The sequence below is a fragment of the Oncorhynchus gorbuscha genome, linkage group LG04 (assembly GCF_021184085.1).
Source record: "Oncorhynchus gorbuscha isolate QuinsamMale2020 ecotype Even-year linkage group LG04, OgorEven_v1.0, whole genome shotgun sequence".
NCBI classification, from domain to species: domain Eukaryota; kingdom Metazoa; phylum Chordata; class Actinopteri; order Salmoniformes; family Salmonidae; genus Oncorhynchus; species Oncorhynchus gorbuscha.
In genome coordinates, this window is record NC_060176.1 from 53,356,916 (window position 1) to 53,377,754 (window position 20,839).

Here is a 20,839-nt window from a genome sequence, read left to right on the forward strand (position 1 = left end):
ATACACATGTAACATTGTCTTCAAAAGAAAGACACAATGACAAACATGAGATAATAAAAGTGTTTCTGTTGAAACTGGATGTGCGTCTGTTCAATGTTAGCTTTGTGTAGTTTAGCATTACGGAGTGATTGACATTTTAAGGTGATAACGCTTTAGCGGAGACCGCATCCACGGTCAACACTGCACATATCGGCTCAATCGGATATTTATCGCGGGATCTGTAAACTTCTGCTTTAAAGATTGAATTGAGCCCTTAGGTTACTTAGCCGTAATAAACGTGCAGCTAGCTGTTCAAACTACAGTTCTGATAGCCGAGGAATGAAAGAATGTAGCTTAAAACACTCCAATGAGGCCTTTGCAGAGCAGTGGCGCTCTGACTCCCGCTGTTTTCACCGGAGGGGGAAGCTTGCTGTGATGTGCGCTCGCCTGGTCGCTCAGTTTGAACAGTTATTATACGGTTTGAACCGCTTGGCTTAGACCCGGGTGGGGGAGCACTGTTTGAAGGTTGCTTGGAAACCCAAGCAATGCTCCTGTCAATCAAGTCAAGCTGGAAAGGAGTCTACGAACTTTGTTTCATACCATTCAGAAAGTAAGTGTTGAATTTATGGTTAAATTTAAACAATGAGAAGGAACCATTTACGCTGCTTATGTTTTAAAAATATGGGCTACCTGGCTGTGTAATGTAAATGTGAAATGTAAAGCTATCGAGAAATGTTGTATATGTCACATTACAGTCTTATTTGCGCACTATGCACACTGTTCAACCAAATGCACATATGCATGGACTTTTCATTAGAGTGCATGAATTCTAATGGAACCACCATCAAATCAACTCAGAGCTGGATGCTTTATCAGATGTGTTTTTTTTACATTCTTGAAACATTGGAATTTGTAATGCTGTTTCCAAATTGTAAGCCTACAGGACAGCTTTCCTACTCGGTCAGTGGAAGGAATTCCACAATCACTGTAAACTACAAAGTGTATGTTTACATGTGAGCTGGCCATAGTGCCACCAGAATGTATTGGCTTCTTTGTGAAAGGAAGCTCAGCAGCCTTAAGGCCCCCAGTCTAAGGCTCTGGGTTTCCAGAGCAACCCATGACCAACGACAACCCCCACTCACCACCACCGACATCACTTTGCTATTAGGTATTCGAGAATGTTGTGTCTATATTTCTGAGTGTGTTTTACAGGAAATGGCCGATGGCAGTTTTGAAGGGGCAGAAAGAGACGCTGCAGAAGACACAGATGAGCTTCTTTACACTGGTCAGATAATGTCCTATCTGGGACTATAGAGACTTCAGACTGAATTCCTCTACCTGTCTTTGTTCCTACTCATTCTCATTCCTTCTCTTCTCTCTGGACTAAACCGTTTCCTGTTCCCTATATACCCTCTGCTCACTCAGGCCTGGATGAAGACAGCAATGCCCCTCTGCCACAGGATCACTGTGACCTCCTCCTAGATGCCATCGATGCCCAGCTGAGCCGCCTGCAGGTCAGTGTGCTGCAGCCATCCTTAGAGTTTTACAGGGTTCCAGACTCGTAATTGTATTTTTGTTTAGTTTGTCTTAAAGGCAGAGTGCAGTCAAAAATGTGATTTTCCTGTGTTTCCACACTATGAGGTTGGAATAATATTGTGAAATTGTGAAAAATTATGACAATGCCTTTTTAGTGTAACAACTGTTTGAAAAGCCTGCCTGAAATTTCAGCCAGTTTTGGATAAATGACAATAGACACAATGAGGAAGAGAGTTCCAAACCTCTTAGCCCAACAGCTAGTTTTCAGTTTTCCCCTTCCCACTCAGACCACTCCTAGACAGTCCTAGCAAAATTCTTGCTTGAGAAATTGCTCTGCTAAGAAGACATTTTTGTACATTTTTTTACCATTTGTATTGAAATCACTCACAATAGGGTGCTGAATAGTTACCCATAAATGATTTGATATTGAGATAAAAACATCTGCATTGGACCATTAAAAGTTGTACCATTATGAGTAGCTAAATGTTCACAGGTGCAGAGCCATAGCAATGGCATTGAAGGTATCTCCAGAAAACATGATTGCCTCAATACAGGTATGTTGTTGTATGTAGTTTAATTTACTACATCACATCTTGAGTGATACTTTTTGTCAAATAGTAACTCTCTAGTATTTTAATATCTCTATTGCTCTCATACTCTGTTTATTATAGCTCATCTTAGCAGTAGCCAGTCTGTGAGCAGGGATACAGGACTGGGAAGTACCATCCCCACTAACGACACCCCCATCTCTTGTCTTGACGTGGTACGCTCTGAGACCAGGGACCTATCTTCAGGTGAGAATGTTACATGCAGTGTCCTCTGCAACTTGTCCCAATCCAGTCTTTACAGCCATTGTAACTTGATCCCTTTTAGAGTGTGAGGATTCTGGAATGATCAATAATCATTTGCCAGAACTGAGCAACCAATACCATATCATTACCATTAAGGAGAGAACCCTCAGAAAAAGGACTACTGGATATTAGAACTCACTGTCCTTTACAGAGACTCTTCTACTCTGACCCTCACCTTACCCACATCACATGACCCAGCCTCTCTCCCCTTCACTGACCTGGACCTTGGTTTAGCCTGGATGTCTCTCACCCCTCTCCCCTCTGCTCTCCCCCCAGAGAAGAGCTCAGGAGAACGGGTGGACCCTGCCGATCAGGAGGAAGAGGAGCAGAGGACAGTTGAAGTGATGACAGAGGAAGAGGAGGGTGTAGAGTCCCGGAAGGAGCAGTGTCACTGGAGGTTGGAGAGGCTGTTGGGGACTTATGCCTGTGGAGGAGGGTTAGCAGGAGAGCTGTGCTCCCCTCCAGAAAGTATCTGCACAGAGGACTTTGCCATGCGCTTCAGGGAGGAGATGGTGGTGAGGCTGCCAGACAGGACCAAACAAAGACTGGCCAGAGACTGGAGTAGGAACCTGGGACAGTCCTTTGGAGAGGAAGAGGCTGAAAGGACAGCATCAAAGCAAGCAGGTGGTCTCACTGCTACTGGGGGAGAGGTTGTGGATAGAGGCATGGGTTATACAGAGCTTCCCCATCACATGGACAAGCAAGGCCAGGAGAGCCAGACTCATCACAGGCATGGAGAGAGGAGAACTAACTGGAGTGGAAACCTAGGTGCCAGTGGGAGCCACACAAGAGCACCACAGAGGCTTAGTGGTCTTAGCAGGAGTGAATGCTGTCTTCACTCTCTAGTGACTCCACCAGGGGGTGATAGACAGCTGTCAGTAGAGACATGTTCACAGTCCTTTGGGTTACCCCAGCCTGCCACAGGTGAGAGGGCTGACATCCTCCTGCGGTGGGCCTAGTGTCAGAGTTGGCGGTAGTCATCAGAGGGGAAAGGGGACAGTACTCATAGAAGTTAGTCTTATACTGTAAGGCCTCTCACTTATTATGTTCCTGCATTATAATACTGATGCTTCTGTCTGTTTCCACTGGTTCCTGTGTCAGTGCCTGGTCCGCCCAGCACTAGCAGTGTTCGTACAGGGGTTCTCATTGAGGCCTGTTCCAGTCTGGAGCCTGAGGGAACCAAGGAGAACAGGCACCATGCTGCTAGAACCACCACCAGACACCTGGCAGGTACTCTACCACACAGAACATCTACTAGCTAACATCTACTAACATCTTTTAGCTCATACGCTCTTCCCTATGAATTAGCATGGCTTCATGTTACGGATATTTGAAGCAAAAAAAGTCAGCTGTCTCTAACAGTAACTGCAGCCTCTTCGTGTCTCCCCCAGGAGTGCCTGTGTGGAATTTTGACACAGTGACCATAGACAGTGACCTGGACTCAGTACGCACAGAGAAGGTCTGGCAACACGTCCACAGCAGGCCAGGTGAAAGGCAGGAGCTAGGGGCTATGATCACCATTCAGAAGGAAAATTAAGTAGTTCACATTATTAAGATCTGTCTTACGTCACCATAGGATACCTGTCAGCCATTCGGTCTGTCAGCCACGTGGATGGTCTCGACACTGACCAGAGTGACTATGACACACCCACTCTGGAGCCAAGGAATCTCAAGTTTACTCCAGGTAAAACTTTCAGGACTAGGCGTGATTATTGAATGATATTATGCCACTAACTACACTATAACCAAATGTGAAAGTATATTTCTTTGTTTGTTTGTCCTGTGCTTGTGAAGCACTGATAGCTAGCAATGGAAATGTGACCAGTGACAGTCTACCTCTTCGTAAAGCACACAAAAGCAGAAGAGACACTCACAGGTAGCCTTCACTGAATCAACAAATTGATGTGACGTCAGTCTGCAATACAATCTGACGAGCCATTCTTTGTTTCATATCCTTCACTATTGTATCTGTCGTCAGGTGTGGGCTCTCTGTGGATGACGATGATGAGGACACAGATGAGGGCTGTGTCCGCTGGAGGAGGAGACGTAGGCCTGACAAGGACACAGGGGGACATGTGTGTACGGTGAGAGCATAACTCCTGTGGCAGACAGTGAGGCTTTATGTCCATTGACTCTTAGTTATGGGGAAAGCCATCTGTTGATTGATATGCTTGTTAACACTTGTTCGCTCCATGTGAGCAGTTATTCTCCAGCTGAGGTGTGTAAAAACAGGCCTCCTGATACTGTCTCTCAAACCCCTGACTCCACTCAGCAGAGGCCTGGGGGTCGTCTGGAGGAGGTGAGGTCAGACTGGCTACAGATGGAGGAGGAGCTGGCGACCCTCAGACAGGTGAGATTCTACTCACTCTACTCACCTCTCCTGATATTTCCTGCATTCAAGTATTATGCTAAGGATATGTGAGTTTTGTGTCTTGTTGTCTGTGTGTAGTTATCTTTGTTTGTGTTTTAGGACTGTGAGAAGGAGGAGAAGAGGCTGAGGATGAAGAGAGCTCAGCTGTGTGAGACTGAACTGTCCCTCACTGACCTTCTTCAGAAAAGAAAAGTACAAGACAATACCTTCCATATTGTGACTAGTTCTTTGTCCCGTGAATCCATGACAACGGCTAACACTGAGATGTGCTGTGTTCTGTGTCCCAGCATGCCATGCAGGAGTGGGAGCAGCTGCGTGCGGGGGCAGAGCAGATGGAAAGGGAGGGGAGGAGTCTGGAGGCCAGCCTGAGAGACAGCAAGGCAGAAGCAGACAGCACCAGGTATCCACATACTTAACCCTGTTACTGCACTGTATCTCTTTAAACAGAATACAGTTTGCCAAAACAATACTATTAGGAAGAGCTTGTACTGTCTACAATTCCTATTCTATACTCACCTCTATAATGTTCATTGCTGATTAGGCTGTATTCACAGTGATGTATTGAGTGTATTGTAGTTCTCAGCTGTGCCGGCTACAGAGGCAGAGGGACTCCTGTTTGCAGGAGGTCAGGGATCTGAAGGAGGAGCTGGCTGCTCTATGTAAACACAGAACTGCCTTAATGGATGGGACCTGCATGGACAGGGTAACACATGCTTTTTCTAGCCCGCTTGACACCCCCTCCCCCTCTCTATTACATTCAAATGATTTAATTATTACCATTTCATGCCCTCTCCCTCCTACCTCCTCCCCCACTGTCTCAGAGAGTGACCAGTGTCAGTATGTCTGTCCTTGAGAGAGAGGAGTTGGACAGACAGCTGAACAGTGCCAAGACAGAGCTGTTTTCCGAGCAGCGGTGCTCTAGACTCAAACTGGACTCTATGCAAGAGGTACAGCATTAGACTGGTGCTCAGAACATATTACAGGGATAGTCACTGCTTTGAATGCGTTTCAATTAGTCTCTCTGCATGTGTGTCAGAAGTTGGACGAAGCTCACGAGGAGCTCCAGCATGTAACAGAGGAGGAGAAGTTACTGAGGGATAGGTGTGCATGTCTGGAGGAGAAACACAGGCTGAAACAGGAGGAGGAGGAGGTACCATCTACACCTGTCTACCTTATTATTACCCTTTATCATAACCACACCTCTGACCCTCTATCTGTATCAACATCTCACAGTCCACCGTTCTCTCCCATCCTCTGTCTCGCAGGCAGTGGAGGTGCAGGTTTGTGAGCTACAGAAAGAGCTGGGGGAGAGTGAGAGCAGGGTGGAGAGGATAGTAGCCCAGAAGGAGCTGCAGCTGCTGGGGTTCCAGGAGGAGAGGAGTGCCTTGCAGGCAGAGAGAGATGGGCTCCAGGGGGAGCTCCGCAGCCTGAGGAAGCTGCACAGCATCTCCCTGAGAGAGACCCAGGAGCAGGCACTCACGCAGACGGTGTGTGGGCTGGGTAGTCCTTAGTGCACAGTGTCGATGGATGAGTCAGCTTGACTGTGCGTGTGAATGTCCGAATTCCATCTTATAACAGCTCTCACCCATTATAAATGTGGGTAACTCACAGTGTGCATGATAGCGTGAAAGCATATGTAGTTAAATGTGTATGTGTGCAGTATGTAAGGGGTGGTTTTGTTTGTCTCCGTTAGCAGCGGGAGCTGGAGCAGCTGAAGAAAGAGTTGGCTTTGTCTCATGAGAAACACATCCAGCAGGTGAGAGGCTCCGTCAACTGGGTTTATTTAACATTAGCAAAGATCCCCATATTTCCTTTGTGTTCTATCAGAGTCAAGCATTTATGTTGTTCTTGCTGCTGTGTGTCCAGGCTCATATTCAAGCTGAAGAAGAGAAAACAGTTTCTCTCAGAGAACAGGCCCTGTCTCACACACAGCACATTGAGTCCATACAGAGCTGCATCCAGGTCTGTATCTCAGGCTGTCCTGTCCTCTGAAAGAATCACACCATACTGTTCCTGGGTCAGTTTCACAGTTTCCTTTGCAGATGAAGGAGGAGGAGTGGTGGAAGCTGAGGGGGGCTCTTAAGGAGCAGAAGGAGGTGATGAGGAGGCGAGAGGACGAGCTGTGTGCGGAAGCTCAGGAGATGGTATATACTCCTACTTCCTCTGTCTCCTTTTCTGTCAGATGTAATGTAAAACAAATTTGATAACAGTACCTGTTCTCTACCTTAGATGCACGGCACCATAGAGCGTGAGAGGAAGAAATGGGCGGCAGAGAAAGAAGCGGCTCTGCAGTTGCAGTGTGGGATATTGGAGGAGCAAGGCCGGGAGGCTCTGGAGAGAATGAGGGGAGAGACTGAGAGAGAGAAGAGGAATGCCTTGGCTCTTCAAAGCAAAGTGGTAGAACTGAGGACAGTAAGCAGAACCAAGATAGGGCGGCAGGTAGCCTAGCAGTTAGAGTGATGGGCCAGTAACCGACAGGTTGTAGTTCGAATACCCGAGCCAACAAGGTGAAAAAGGCACTTAACCCTAATTGCTCCAGGTTCACTGTTGATAGGGGCAGACCCTGGCCATGACCCCTCTCCGATGGTGTCTCAGGGGGAGTTGAGATATGCAAAACTACACATTTCCAATTCATACTTGAACATGTGTGAAATAGAGATGTCATTCCTCTCTCCCTCCGCTCTCAGAAAGTGCAGGAGCTGGAAAGTGAGGGCCTTGTGCAGCAGAGTGAGCAGGCGTCTGCTCTCGCTGCAATGCGTAGGTCCCTGAGAGAGAAGCACCAGGTTGAGCTACAGAGACTGCGCAGGCACATGGAACAGGTGATGACAGGCGACCACCTTATAAACTAGCATCTGGAGACGACTACATACAGTGTATAGTTTCCAGCAGTGGCGCAACTTTGGTTTTAGAAGTGGGGGGAACATAATTCTTCTTCGTATTATTTGTATTTGTTTTATCCGGTCAGATAAAGACAGATAAGCCTACCAGACCGCTCGGAGGCGTTTGCATGATCCTAAAGCACACCATTGCCTTGTTGTTTATCACATTCCAATGATAAAACTGGGGGAGACAAAAATGCAATATCAGAATGTGGGGGACATGTCCCCCCCATCCCCAGTGAAAGTTGCACCCCTGGTTTCCAGTGTATGGTTGACATGGTGAACTGACTAGGCTGTGGTCGTAGGAGGGCGAGAGGGAAACGTTGAGGCTGGAGCAGGTCATCCAACAAGCAGAGGAGCAGGCTGGTAGACTGCAGGTGCTGCTGGGGGAGAGGGAGCACATCCACAAGCAGGCCGCAGCCAGGCTGGAGCAGCAGCACAGACACTGGGCCCAGGAGATGGGGGCAGAGTGTCAGCATCTTCAGCACCTGCTGGAACACAGTGGGGCCGTAGGGAGCTCCCTTCAGCTCCCACACAGGTAATCTCACACAGACACAAACACACACACTCATATCCTCTCTTATACACATACAGAAGCACACATTTCATTATCAGCATATGCATTTGGATATAATACTGTGTATTCTAATATTTTGGTGTTGGGGCTCTATATTGGTGCTGTGCTGCAGTCCTACGGTGGCCCAGGCAGTCCAAACCCTGCAGGTCCTCAGAGAGCAGTTGCAGCAGTCAATCAGTCAACTACAGCAGGAGCTTGACTTACAGAGACGCAGCACTCAGCAGCTGAGCCGGGACAAAGTGTGTTCAGGACACACTCACTAAAATACACACAAATGCATACAGATACAGCACATACAAACATGCTTACACTTCTGTTGCGTTACACATGCTGTTAAGAATCACATTTGTGTACTTTAGGAGCGGGAGTTCCGTATTCAGAGGGAACAGATGGAGACGGAGAGACAGCAGGCTCTGGACTCACTGAAGGAGACACTCATTCAGGTATGGATCTCACTGTCTTTGTGTGACTCACACACACACACAGAGTGTACAGTCATATATTACCGCTGCAGGAGCACATTGAGGAGCTGAGCGATCTGCAGCAGGCCCAGGTGCGGGAGGAAGGAGATGAGACAGGAGGTTTGGCTGCGTCCCTGCGCAGGCAGCTGCAGGCCAAAGACCAGGAACTGCGCCGGGTGCAGAGGAGCATGGGACAGTGGAAGGAGCAGACCACTGCGCGCCTGGCACGCAAGTTTGAGGAGGAGTTGACAGCCGAACTGGAGAGGTGTGTAGCGTACAATCCCACACTATTTACACAGAGTAGAGTTTTAAAACTCACTTTTGGCCTTCATCCTTATTTTCTTCTGATGAAGATGAGCAGGCTTTGAAAATGTTGTATCATTAACTGACTTTTGGAAGTGTTCTGTTGTGTTCAGTGTTTTCACTTTTGCCAACCAACAGGTGCAAGGCAAAGTTGTTAAAGGGGAGGTAACTGGCTTTACCATTTTGAGACAGCATGTCTAGAGACTAAGCCTAGAGTCTAACTCACTAACTAGTAGTCCCATTCTTCTTACAAATCATCATAATCATCATCATGAGATATGTAGAGCAGTTCTGTTCAGTAGTTTGTACACTGTAGAGCAGTTCTGTTCAGTAGTTTGTACACTGTAGAGCAGTTCTGTTCAGTAGTTTGTACACTGTAGAGCAGTTCTGTTCAGTAGTTTGTACACTGTAGAGCAGTTCTGTTCAGTAGTTTGTACACTGTAGAGCAGTTCTGTTCAGTAGTTTGTACACTGTAGAGCAGTTCTGTTCAGTAGTTTGTACACTGTAGAGCAGTTCTGTTCAGTAGTTTGTACACTGTAGAGCAGTTCTGTTCAGTAGTTTGTACACTGTAGAGCAGTTCTGTTCAGTAGTTTGTACACTGTAGTGCAGTTCTGTTCAGTTGTTTGTACACTGTAGTGCAGTTCTGTTCAGTAGTTTGTACACTGTAGTGCAGTTCTGTTCAGTAGTTTGTACACTGTAGAGCAGTTCTGTTCAGTAGTTTGTACACTGTAGAGCAGTTCTGTTCAGTAGTTTGTACACTGTAGAGCAGTTCTGTTCAGTAGTTTGTACACTGTAGAGCAGTTATGTTCAGTAGTTTGTACATTGTAGAGCAGTTCTGTTCAGTAGTTTGTACACTGTAGAGCAGTTCTGTTCAGTAGTTTGTACACTGTAGAGCAGTTCTGTTCAGTAGTTTGTACACTGTAGAGCAGTTCTGTTCAGTAGTTTGTACACTGTAGTGCAGTTCTGTTCAGTAGTTTGTACACTGTAGAGCAGTTCTGTTCAGTAGTTTTTACACTGTAGAGCAGTTCTGTTCAGTAGTTTTTACACTGTTAGCACTAATATGTTTATACAGTGTCATTAACCATCAAAGTTGCACATTAGTTATGCTCTGTCAGGAGAAGGTATTTCCTACAAACGATCTAATCTAATAATATCTGGGTATGTTTGTGTTGCAGAAAGGCACCTAAGGCACAAGAGGAGAAGCAGAGGAAGCTGGAGAAACTGGAAGGGGAGATGAGACGCATTACTGGGGTAACCATCACCATATAAAACCTGCGGGAGCCTGAGCATGAAGCTACTCCAACAAGTTTTTTTTGTGCTTAGTTTACTGGTTGCTGGTCAAGGCTGGGGTTAACAGAATGTGCAGTTAAAGTAAGGGTTAGGGTTAGCACGGTAGGGCAAAAAGCATGACATTTTTATTATACTGATTGATTCATTTAAGGCCTAGATTCAATCAGATCAAGCATAGCTGATGTTTTGGCAGATTGAGGTGTCAAATCGGTAAGCGGCTGCTCATGGTCATTGTCACGAAGCCACACCCGTCCCACTCGCGTTAGAGGTTCAGAACGAGCGTGTGGGCTATATAGAAATAATGACACTCAAATTGAGAATCATTAAACGAAATAATGAGGATTTCTATCGGCCTAATCAAGGTGTAGGTCACACATTCCAGTGTTCGAACTTGTAAACACGGCTGCATGGGATTCCTACTAATGTGAATGAGTGGCAATGTCCTCTATAGGTATAACGCCGGGAGCCGCTTGTGGATTTCACAGGCCAACCTCAGACACGGTCAAAACGCCAGCTATGTGGGTGTTGGCTAACGCAAATCTGATTGAATCTAGCCCTAAATGAGATAAACATGATTTTGAGTTGGAATAAATTATTTGGAGTTGATGGAATTATTATTTTTGATTTGGGTAAATGTATTATTGTGAGTTGGATTAAATTATTATTAAATTAATCAATCAGTTTATTCCAAAATAATAACTAAACAAATCAAAATAATTTCATCCAATTCAAATGACCAAACTCGAATTAATCAATAACCCTAACCCTAGAAATAACCCTAACCCTAGAAATAACCCTAACCCTAGAAATAGCCCTAACCCTAGAAATAACCCTAACCCTAGAAATAGCCCTAACCCTAGAAATAACCCTAACCCTAGAAATAGCCCTAACCCTAGAAATAACCCTAACCCTAGAAATAACCCTAACCCTAGAAATAACCCTAACCCTAGAAATATAGCCCTAACCCTAGAAATAATCCTAACCCTAGAAATAGCCCTAACCCTAGAAATAACCCTAACCCTAGAAATAGCCCTAACCCTAGAAATAATCCTAACCCTAGAAATAGCCCTAACCCTAGAAATAACCCTAACCCTAGAAATAACCCTAACCTTAGAAATAGCCCTAACCCTAGAAATAACCCTAACCCTAGAAATAACCCTAACCCTAGAAATAGCCCTAACCCTAGAAATAACCCTAACCCTGGAAATAACCCTAACCCTAGAAATAGCCCTAACCCTAGAAATAGCCCTAACCCTAGAAATAATCCTAACCCTAGAAATAACCCTAACCCTAGAAATAACCCTAACCCTAGAAATAACCCTATCCCTAGAAATAACCCTAACCCTAGAAATAACCCTAACCCTAGAAATAGCCCTAGCCATAAACTTAACCTTACCTTCATGTCCACACCCCTCCAACTTGGAATGCAATTCTCATCAAATTAATGGGAAGTCTGAAATACGGGACAAATGTAAATAAGTCAGGACATCAGAAAGGGGCTGAAATTCAGTTCTGCCCTGAGAAGAATTTGACATCTGGTAACCATAGAGACTACTTTAGGGCCTAGATTCAATTTCTCCTTCTCTTCTCCTTTGTCTGTCTCTAATCCCCAACCGTTTGCTCTCCTCTCCCATCTCCCTGTCTCCTGTTAGGAATGCACTGACTCTGGAGCTCAGCAATCCTCTCCCTCACTCCACATTGGGGAAGCCCCTATCTCCCCCGGGTCCTCAGACCTGGCCTCCTTCAAGCTACTGCGTCACCTCCAGAGCCGGGTCAAACAGCTCCGTGCTGAGAACCAGGCCCATGCCTGCAGCCCCTCTCAATTGGGCAGGACCCCTCTAGGCAGGGCCCCAATGGAGCTGGCTGGGTCCTATCTGGAGACGGTGAGTTCCATCTGCCAATTGAGTGGGCAGGCAATGACATCCTCTGTCCTACTAATAGTAATAATTTAGTAATAATAATAGTATTTGAGATCCTGATTTAAATGAAGTGCTACTTACAAAGGCATACATAAAGCATTCATAAAGACTTCATAAACACTACATAAATGGGTCACGGATTATCTATAACCGTATGTCATGCTCTGTAAAGGATTCATAAATGTTGCATAACTTTGTGGCATAACCACCAATGGCAAATGTGACATAAACCAATGCTTATCAAAAGCTTTATAAATAATATTAAATTGAGGTTTCACAAAGCATCTCCAACCTTGTCATGTCATACTCTAAAACATTTCTAGGAGGGCCCAACCTCTTTCCCTCTTGGGTGTGTAGCCAATATTGGACCTTACCCCAACCTTCCTCAAAATGCTATGCTGCAGGATGACACATGCTCCATAAAGTGCAGTCATGGTAGCCCCATTACACCAGGCACAACTTACTTTGATGAAATCCCCCAACATAAGGAATGGAAAGTGGCTTTCTCCTGGAACCAAGTTACATCTTCCTCAGTACAGGAACATGCACAGTCACACACAACAATATAACTTGAGCCATACTGTGCGCTGCTGGACTCAGTCAGGTCTTTGTCACATTCACCCTCTCCCGCTGAAAGATCAACCACAGAGAGTCCAGGTTGTATTCAAGGGCTAGATTCTATCAGATCCGCGCTAGCCAACACCTGGTTGTTATGGCGGTGTCAGAGGTGGAACTGCATTAGAGCTGTCAAATCCACAAGCTGCTCCCTGTATTATACCTAAAGCGGACCTTGCCATTGGCTGCACAGTCAAATTAGTCTTGTTTGAAAAGTGGAATGTGAGATCTACACCTCGATTAGACTGATGCTCATTATTTAGGGCGACAGGTAGCCTAGCGGTTCGAGTATTGGGCCAGTAAGTGAGAAATCTGTGAAAAGTCTTTCGATGTGCCCTTGGCAAGGCACTTAACCCTGATTTGCTCCAGGAGCTCTGTACTACTATGGCTAACCCTGTAAAACAACACCTTTCAATGCATCTATCTGGTGTGTGACAATTTGTTTTTTTATTTCCTCGTTATTTTGTTTAATGATTTTCAATTAGAGTATTATTAGTTTTATATAGTCTATACTTTCCCGTTCTGAACTTAACGCGAGTGGGACAGGTGTGGCTTTGTGACAATGACGAGCAGTCACTCACCAGTTTGACAGCTCTAACACAGTTACACTTCCGACACAGCCAAAACACTGTCTGCTATCGCGGGTCAGTGCTTCATCTGATTTGAAATTAGGCCTAAGCCCTGGTCTCATGGGAACAGAACAGGAACACCTGGTTGTTATCCCAAACGTGGCTCTGACACACACACACTTTGCTGGTCCATCAACCCATCCTAATACCCCTCACTCCCTGTGGCCTGTGGATCATGAGAGAACCTTCGTAAAAGGGCAGAATGTTTGTAACATATTTATTGACACTCAGCCCACAGGCTAAATTCAGACTATGGACGATTTGAATTCTGTTACTCAGAACACATACAGTGCTGTGAAAAAAGTAGAACTCAGCAACACTTGTGGCTTTTCAAGCATGAACTGCTCGTTTCAAGTCATGCCAAAACATCTCAATTGGAATTAGGCCTAGACTTCCAAAACATCACATTTGTTGCTTTTTAGCCATTTTCATGTAGACTTGATTGTGGATCATTGTCTTGCTGCACGACACAGCAATGTTTCAGCTCTCAGACGGATGGCCTGACATTCTCCTGTATAATTTTCTGATAGAGCAGAATTCTTGGTTCATTCTATTTAAGGCAAGTTGTCCAGGTCCTGAGTCAGAAAAGGTTCCCAAACCATCATACTACCACCACCATGCTTGACCGTTGGTATGAGGTTCTTACTGTGGAATGCAGTGTTTGGTTTTCGCCAGATATAATGGGACCCATCTCATCCAAAAAGTTATAATTTTGTCTCATCTGTCCAAAGAACATTTTTTCAGTAGTCTTGATGATCATCTTTCTTCCAGGTGCTTTTTGGCAAACATGAGTCCACATTTTAGATGAGATGTATCGCATTATGTCTGTACATAAATGCTTTATATCATAAGAGGCTGTACTTACTTTGAAGTCAGACATCTTCTGTTATCCATAACACCTATATAAGGCTTAATGTCGTAAACATTGTTAGGCCGTCCATCATAGAAACATTTTACGAATATAACATGACAAGGCTATAGGTCTATAATCTATAGATCGTCTCATCTAGCTTTGTGAAGCCTTTATTAAGCAGTGCTTATGTCACTCTTTAAAAAGCACTGGTTTATGTCACATTTGACAAAGTGGGTTATGTCACATTTGCCATGGGTTGTTATGCCACACAGTTATGCCACATTTCTGAATCCTTTATAGAGCATGACATACGTTTTCTAAGTGACCCCAAACTTTTGAACGGTAGTATATGTTTACTTTTACTCAAGTATGATAACTGTGTACTTTTTCCATCACTGTGTAAAACATGCTTCAGTGTATCATTGTGTTGGCGTGGTTTATGATGTGTCACTAAGGAGAAACAATGTGTGTGGTGGGTGACATTTTTGAAAAGTTGAACGTATTCTCTGGAGTAATAGGTATATTCTATCTGTAATTCTTATGCAATCAGATCACACCATCCCAGGAATGCAATCAGTTTTGGAGTCGTTCCCGTTCCAGGACAGTACAGGGTGAAGGATTGTGAGCTTTGCCAGATGACGTGTGTGTGTTTGTAAAATGAATTACTGGAGGACAGCAGTCTCAAATCATTTCAAGGTACTCCTGAAAAGGATGACACTACATGATCAGGGTAAATGGCCTCAAGGTCAAAATGGGTTAAGTTGGCATTCTTCTGCCTTTGGAGGAATTAAGTCTTACTGCTAGGCTAAAGGTTGGGGACTGAGTGAATGTTTGATGAACCAACTGACATGTCTGCATAGTGCCTATTCCAGAGCTGTGACTCTTTAGGCAGTGGGATCAAGCTGAAATTAGGACCATTTGAAGAAGAAAGTAATCTTGTGTCAGTTTCTTTCTATGTTGCAACAGAGCTATTGTAATTATTATGCTCAATGTACACTCACAGGACAGTTTATTGGGTGCACCTATTTAGTACAGGGTCGGACCCCCTTTGCCCCCAGAACAGCCTGGATTCTTTGGGGCAAGTTGGAAACGTTCCTCAGGTATTTTGGTCCATGCTGAAGCAATGGTGTCATGCAGTTGCTGTAGACTGAACGGCTGTACCATTGACAACAGGCAGGATGGGTCCATGGACTCATGCTACTTACGCCAAATCCTGACTCTGCCATCAGCATGACGCAACAGGAACCAGGATTTGTTGGACTAGGTGATGCTTTCCACTCCTCAGTTGTCCAGTGTTGGTGATCGTGTGTCCACTGGAGCGGTTTCTTCTTGTTTTTAGCTGTTAGGAGTGGAACCTGGTGTGGTCGTCTGCTGCAAAAGCCCACCTGTGAAAATGATCGACAAGTTCTGAGTTCCGAGATGCCGTTCTGCACACCACTGTTGTACTGCGCCATTACTTGTCTGTTTGTGGCCTGCCTGTTAGCTTGCACAATTCTTGCCATTCTCCTTCGACCTCTCATCAACGAGCTGTTTTCGCCCACAGGGCTGCCACTGACTGGATGTTTATTGTTTGTCGCACTATTCTTGGTAAATCCTAGACACTGTCGTGCCTGAATAGCCCAGGAGGGTGGCCGTTTCTGAGATACTGGATCGTCCTGGCACGGACAATCATACTACGCTCCAAGTCGCTTATGTCACTGGTTCTTCCACTGTTCTACAAATGAACAGTAACTGAATGCCTTGATGCATGTCTGCCTGCTTTATATACCAATCCACAGCTACGTGATCCATTTTTGTGAAAGGGGTGGTATACCTAATAAACTGGTTAGTGAGTGTACACTATTTTGTTAGGACCTGGAATAAACTTTAACTATTTAACATCTGTGATGTTTTCATACTGTATGTACTGTTGTCCCTTTGGCATTAAAACATTGTACATGAACACAGTTGGGAACACATTTTTGTTTTCGGTGACGGCCTAGGAGCGGTGGGTTGGCTGCCTTGTTCAGGGGCAGAACGACGGATTTTTGCCTTGTCAGCTCGGGGATTCGTTTTTGCAACCTTCCGTTTACTAGTCCAATGCTCTAACCACCTGCCCTACATTGCACTCCACGAGGAGCCTGTGTGGCAGGCTTACTACCTGTTACGTGAGGTCAGCAAGAAGCCAAGGTAAGTTGCTAGCTAGCATTAAACTTATCTTATAAAAAACAATCAATCTTAACATAATCACTAGTTAAACTAGTAATATCATCAACCATGTGTAGTTATCTAGTGTGTCCTGTGTTGAATATAATCGATACGGTGCCTGTTAATTTCTCATTGAATCACAGCCTACTTGGAAAACGGGTGATGATTTAACAAGCGCATTTGCACCAATGTACCTAACCATAAACATCAATGGCTTTCTTTAAAATCAATACACAAGTATATATTTTTAAACCTGCATATTTAGTTAATATTGCCTGCTAACATGAATTTCTTATAACTTGGGAAATTGTCACTTCTCTTGCATTCCGTGCAAGAAGTTAGGGTATATGCAGCTGTTTGGGCTGCCTGGCTCATTGCGAACTGTGTGATGTCCATTTATTCCTAACAAAGGCCGTAATTCATTTGCCAGAATTGTACATAATTATGACATAACATTGAAGGCTGTACAATGTAACAGCAATATTTAGACTGAGGGAAGCCATCCGTTAGATAAAATATAGAACGGTTCCGTATTTCACGGAAAGAATAAACCTTTGTGCTTTTTGACAGCAGCTCTTCGCTGTGCTTCTAGCATTGCGCTGTTTATGACTTCAAGCCCATCAACTCCCGAGATCAGGCGCCCTAATAGCGTTTCAAACATCACTCGCTCTGAGACTTGGAGTAGTTGTTCCCCTTGCTCTGCATGGGTAACGCTGCATCGAGGGTGCATCGAGGGTGGCTGTTGTGTTCCTGGTTCGAGCCCAGGTAGGAGTGAGGAGAGGGACGGAAGCTATACTGTTACACTGCCAATACTAAAGTGCCTATAAGAACATCCAATAGTCAAAGGTATATGGAATACAAATGGTATAGAGAGAAATAGTCCTATAATTCCTATATTAACTACAACCTAAAACTTCTTACCTGGGAATATTGAAGACTCATGTTAAAAGGAACAACCAGTGTTCATATGTTCTCATGTTCTGAGCAAGGAAGTTAAACATTAGCTTTCTTACATGGAACATATTGCACTTTTACTTTAGCTCAGTTGGTAGAGCATGGCGCTTGTAACGCCAGGGTAGTGGGTTCGATCCCCGGGACCACCCATACGTAGAATGTATGCACACATGACTAAGTCGCTTTGGATAAAAGCGTCTGCTAAATTGGCATATATATTATTATATTAACACCATAAGCAATAAATAATTTATTTAGAAACAAATTAAGTTCAACTAGCCACTCAACTAGCCAATGTTTCTGTTAAGGTGCATATGAGAGGATACAATCAAAGTGTACAATGATGGTGAATTTTAGTACATTCATTATTTTTCACATTATTGTAGGAAGACCAACTTTATTCTTGAATGCAGAAACAAGGACCAAACCACCTTTAAACAGTAACCGTTCTTAAAAACATAACCCAACTGGTGCTAAAAGATGAGTATAAAACTTTCACACTGACATTATCGGAGCTCAATGGCCCTTCTTCCCTTTGAATAAAGTCGAATGAATTACATCCTTATCCTTTGTAAACCAAAGCATTGGCTAAGCACAGATCATATTTAATTGTATTTAATGTAACTACAACAAAACAGAGACTTCTCCAAATAGGCTAAGCAGTCTGCTATGAAACAGTTGTTACATTAGAGTTAGAACATAAGGTACTAGACAATTCCCAAACATCAGAAATACTTGACGTGTGTTGCCACTGGTCTTAAAGCTTCAACATAGACATTTAATTTAAGGGATAGTTCAGGATTTTGGCAATTAAGCTCTTTATCTACTTTCATGCTAGCTGATCCCAAAGACTTCCAGTCTTTGCGCTAACGCTAGTTAGCATTGGCTCGTGAAACTACCTCTAACTTCCTTCATACTGGACGCAGACATAGAAATGGTATCCACGAGTTAATCTGAAGTAGATAAAGATCTTCATTGCCAAAATCACAAACGATCCCTTTAAAAGGTGCCTTCATAAAATTACTGTGGCTTTGTGGTCCTTGCTGTAATTTTTCCAATTACATATTTTCCCGGATCATAGTAGACAAAGGGGTACTGCAAGATTTAGGTCCTTTTTCTAGTTACCCAGAGTTTGATGAACTCATGGATACCATTTTTAAGTCTCTGCATGCAGTTTGGAGTTCATTAAAGTTAGTATATCGTTAGCTTAGCACAATTGCTTTAAGACTGCAGGTACAGTAGCCAGATCCTCTCAAATGCAGGGAAATAGACCTAGCTACTCCAGAGCTGGGTGTTTGGTAATTTATAGCTTTACAACATTTAATCAATATTTTTATGAATTTATGAATTTGACTGATAATCATAAGAAACGAGGTTCGCTTCCTCATTCTGTCCCATTGTCGCATAGAGATCACAACGTTGTATCTGTCTCAATGGCGCTGCCCGTACACTCAGACGACATAATGGGACAGATACAACGTTATCTCTATACATCTTTGTGCGACAACGGGACAGAATGAGGAAATGGATAGAATATTGTTTAATTATCAGTAAATACATTTAATTTAAGGGATAGTTCAGGATTTTGGCAATGAAGTTCTTTATCTACTTTCATGCTAGCCTCATTCATTTGTAAAATATTGATGACCATTTATAGCTTTATAAGACTATACAGTGCCTTCAGAAAGTATTCATAACTCTTGACATTCCACATTTTGTTGTGTTACAGCAGAAATTTAAATTGATTTGTGTTCCTGTTAGAGGAATTAAATTCCATTATGTTCATTAACCAATTTAATTATAACAAAGCAAAACACTTTGTCCGTTTCTAAGAATTTGTAAGGTTCTTATTTGCAGAAAATAGACAACGATCAGTCTCAATATTAATCAATAGCGTTTATTCCCAAGAGCTCTACCCATCATTTAATGTACATTGGTTTATATACCTCTCATTTCGTCATAAATGTCCCTCCTCCTCTAAGACAATGACAAAGCTGCTTTTCAATTCCATTCCAACACATACACATTGCTTATCTTATGTTACCATATGTTACACAATCTACTGCACCCCCAACGGTTTCTCCCCTCCCTGGTTGGGGACCAGACATATTTCCTGTTGTTTCACTGTGATCACGAGTTGTCTGTTGACCCTTCCTCTTGGCCTATGTACCAACATATTCTTCCACAGACAGCATATAAATCTGTAAGTTATAACTCTTCACCAAATGTATACATTATTTAGTCATTATTGTTAAAAATCCTTCAACAGTTCGTCACCCATCTACACACAATACCCCATAATGACAAAGTGAAAACATGTTTTTCAAAATGTTTGCAAATTAATTCTCTAAGAGCATTGTACATCTGGGTATGTGTGCAATATTTGCATATTATTCTTTTAAAATTATTAACTGATTTAAGTCCAAACTGTAACTAGGCCACTCAGGAATATTCAAGGTCGTCTTGGTAAGCAACTTGTGTATATTTGGCCTTGTGTTTTAGGTTATTATCCTGCTGAAAGGTGAATTTGTCTCCCAGTGTCTGTTAGAAAGTAGATTGAACCAAGTTTTCCTCTAGAATTTTGCCTATGCTCTATTCCGTTTCTTTTATCCTAAAAAAAATCACTAGTCCTTGCCGATGACAAGCATTCCCATAACATGATGCAGCCACCACCATGCTTGAAAAGAGTGGTAAGAGGAACAACCTAAAGAGGATTTGCCCCAAACATAACACTTTGTATTCAGGATATAATGTTCATTTCTTTGACACATTTGTTTTGTTGCAGTTTTACTTTATTGCAAACAGGATGCACATGTTGGAATATTTGTATTCTGTACAGGCTTCCTTCTTTTCACTCTGTCATTTAGGTTAGTATTGTGGAGTAACTACAATGCTGTTGATCCATCCTCAGTTTTCTCCTATCACAGCCATTAAACTGTTTTAAAATCACCATTGGCCTCACGGTGAAATCCCTGAGCGGTTTCCTTCCTATCCGGAACCTGAGTTAGGAAGGACCCCTGTATCTTTTTGGTGACTGGGTGTTTTGATACACCATCCAAAGTGTAATGAATAACTTCACCATGATCAAAGGGATATTCAATGTCTGCTTTTTAATTGTTTACCAATCTACCAATAGGTGCCCTTCATTAGAATCTTTGGGACCTTCATTACCTTACAGATAATTCTATGAGTGGGGTACAGAAATTACGTAGTCATTCAAAAATGGTGTAAACACTATGATTACAGAGTCCATGCAACTTATTGTGACATTTTACTCTTGAATTTATTTAGGCTATCCATAACCAAGCGGTGGAATACTTATTGACTCAGCTTTGAATTTTTGTAATAATTTGTCAAAGTTTAAAAAAAATATATATATATATATATAATTCCACTTTGACATGATGGGTAGGCTATTATGTGTAGGCCAGTGAT

The 20,839-nt window shown here is 43.4% G+C and overlaps 1 protein-coding gene across 1 annotated transcript; it reads left to right on the forward strand.

Moving 5' to 3' along the window:
- Window positions 1-399: 399 nt before the first annotated feature.
- Window positions 400-16,179, forward strand: si:ch211-102c2.8 (trichohyalin). The gene is made up of 31 exons (XM_046344934.1): window positions 400-589; window positions 1,192-1,264; window positions 1,405-1,493; window positions 2,009-2,069; window positions 2,187-2,309; window positions 2,643-3,290; window positions 3,468-3,596; window positions 3,758-3,853; window positions 3,943-4,050; window positions 4,161-4,242; window positions 4,345-4,450; window positions 4,642-4,716; window positions 4,837-4,929; window positions 5,025-5,137; window positions 5,314-5,440; window positions 5,559-5,684; window positions 5,774-5,887; window positions 6,003-6,224; window positions 6,431-6,493; window positions 6,604-6,699; window positions 6,780-6,881; window positions 6,967-7,149; window positions 7,425-7,556; window positions 7,922-8,154; window positions 8,306-8,432; window positions 8,553-8,636; window positions 8,708-8,919; window positions 9,096-9,122; window positions 10,133-10,208; window positions 11,900-12,130; window positions 14,814-16,179. Exons 2-31 carry the CDS (start codon window positions 1,195-1,197, stop codon window positions 14,886-14,888), a joined length of 4,023 nt encoding a protein of 1,340 aa, XP_046200890.1. The 5' UTR covers window positions 400-589; window positions 1,192-1,194; the 3' UTR covers window positions 14,889-16,179.
- The last annotated feature ends 4,660 nt before the right edge of the window (window positions 16,180-20,839 follow it).

Bases quoted from the DNA above. Each gene is read 5' to 3' on its own strand.
- si:ch211-102c2.8 (XM_046344934.1), top strand. From the start codon at position 1,195: ATGGCCGATGGCAGTTTTGAAGGGGCAGAAAGAGACGCTGCAGAAGAC. The intron at 5,441-5,558 runs GTAACACATGCT...CCACTGTCTCAG, and splicing joins ATGGGACCTGCATGGACAGG to AGAGTGACCAGTGTCAGTAT. The intron at 8,920-9,095 runs GTGTGTAGCGTA...GCCAACCAACAG, and splicing joins TTGACAGCCGAACTGGAGAG to GTGCAAGGCAAAGTTGTTAA.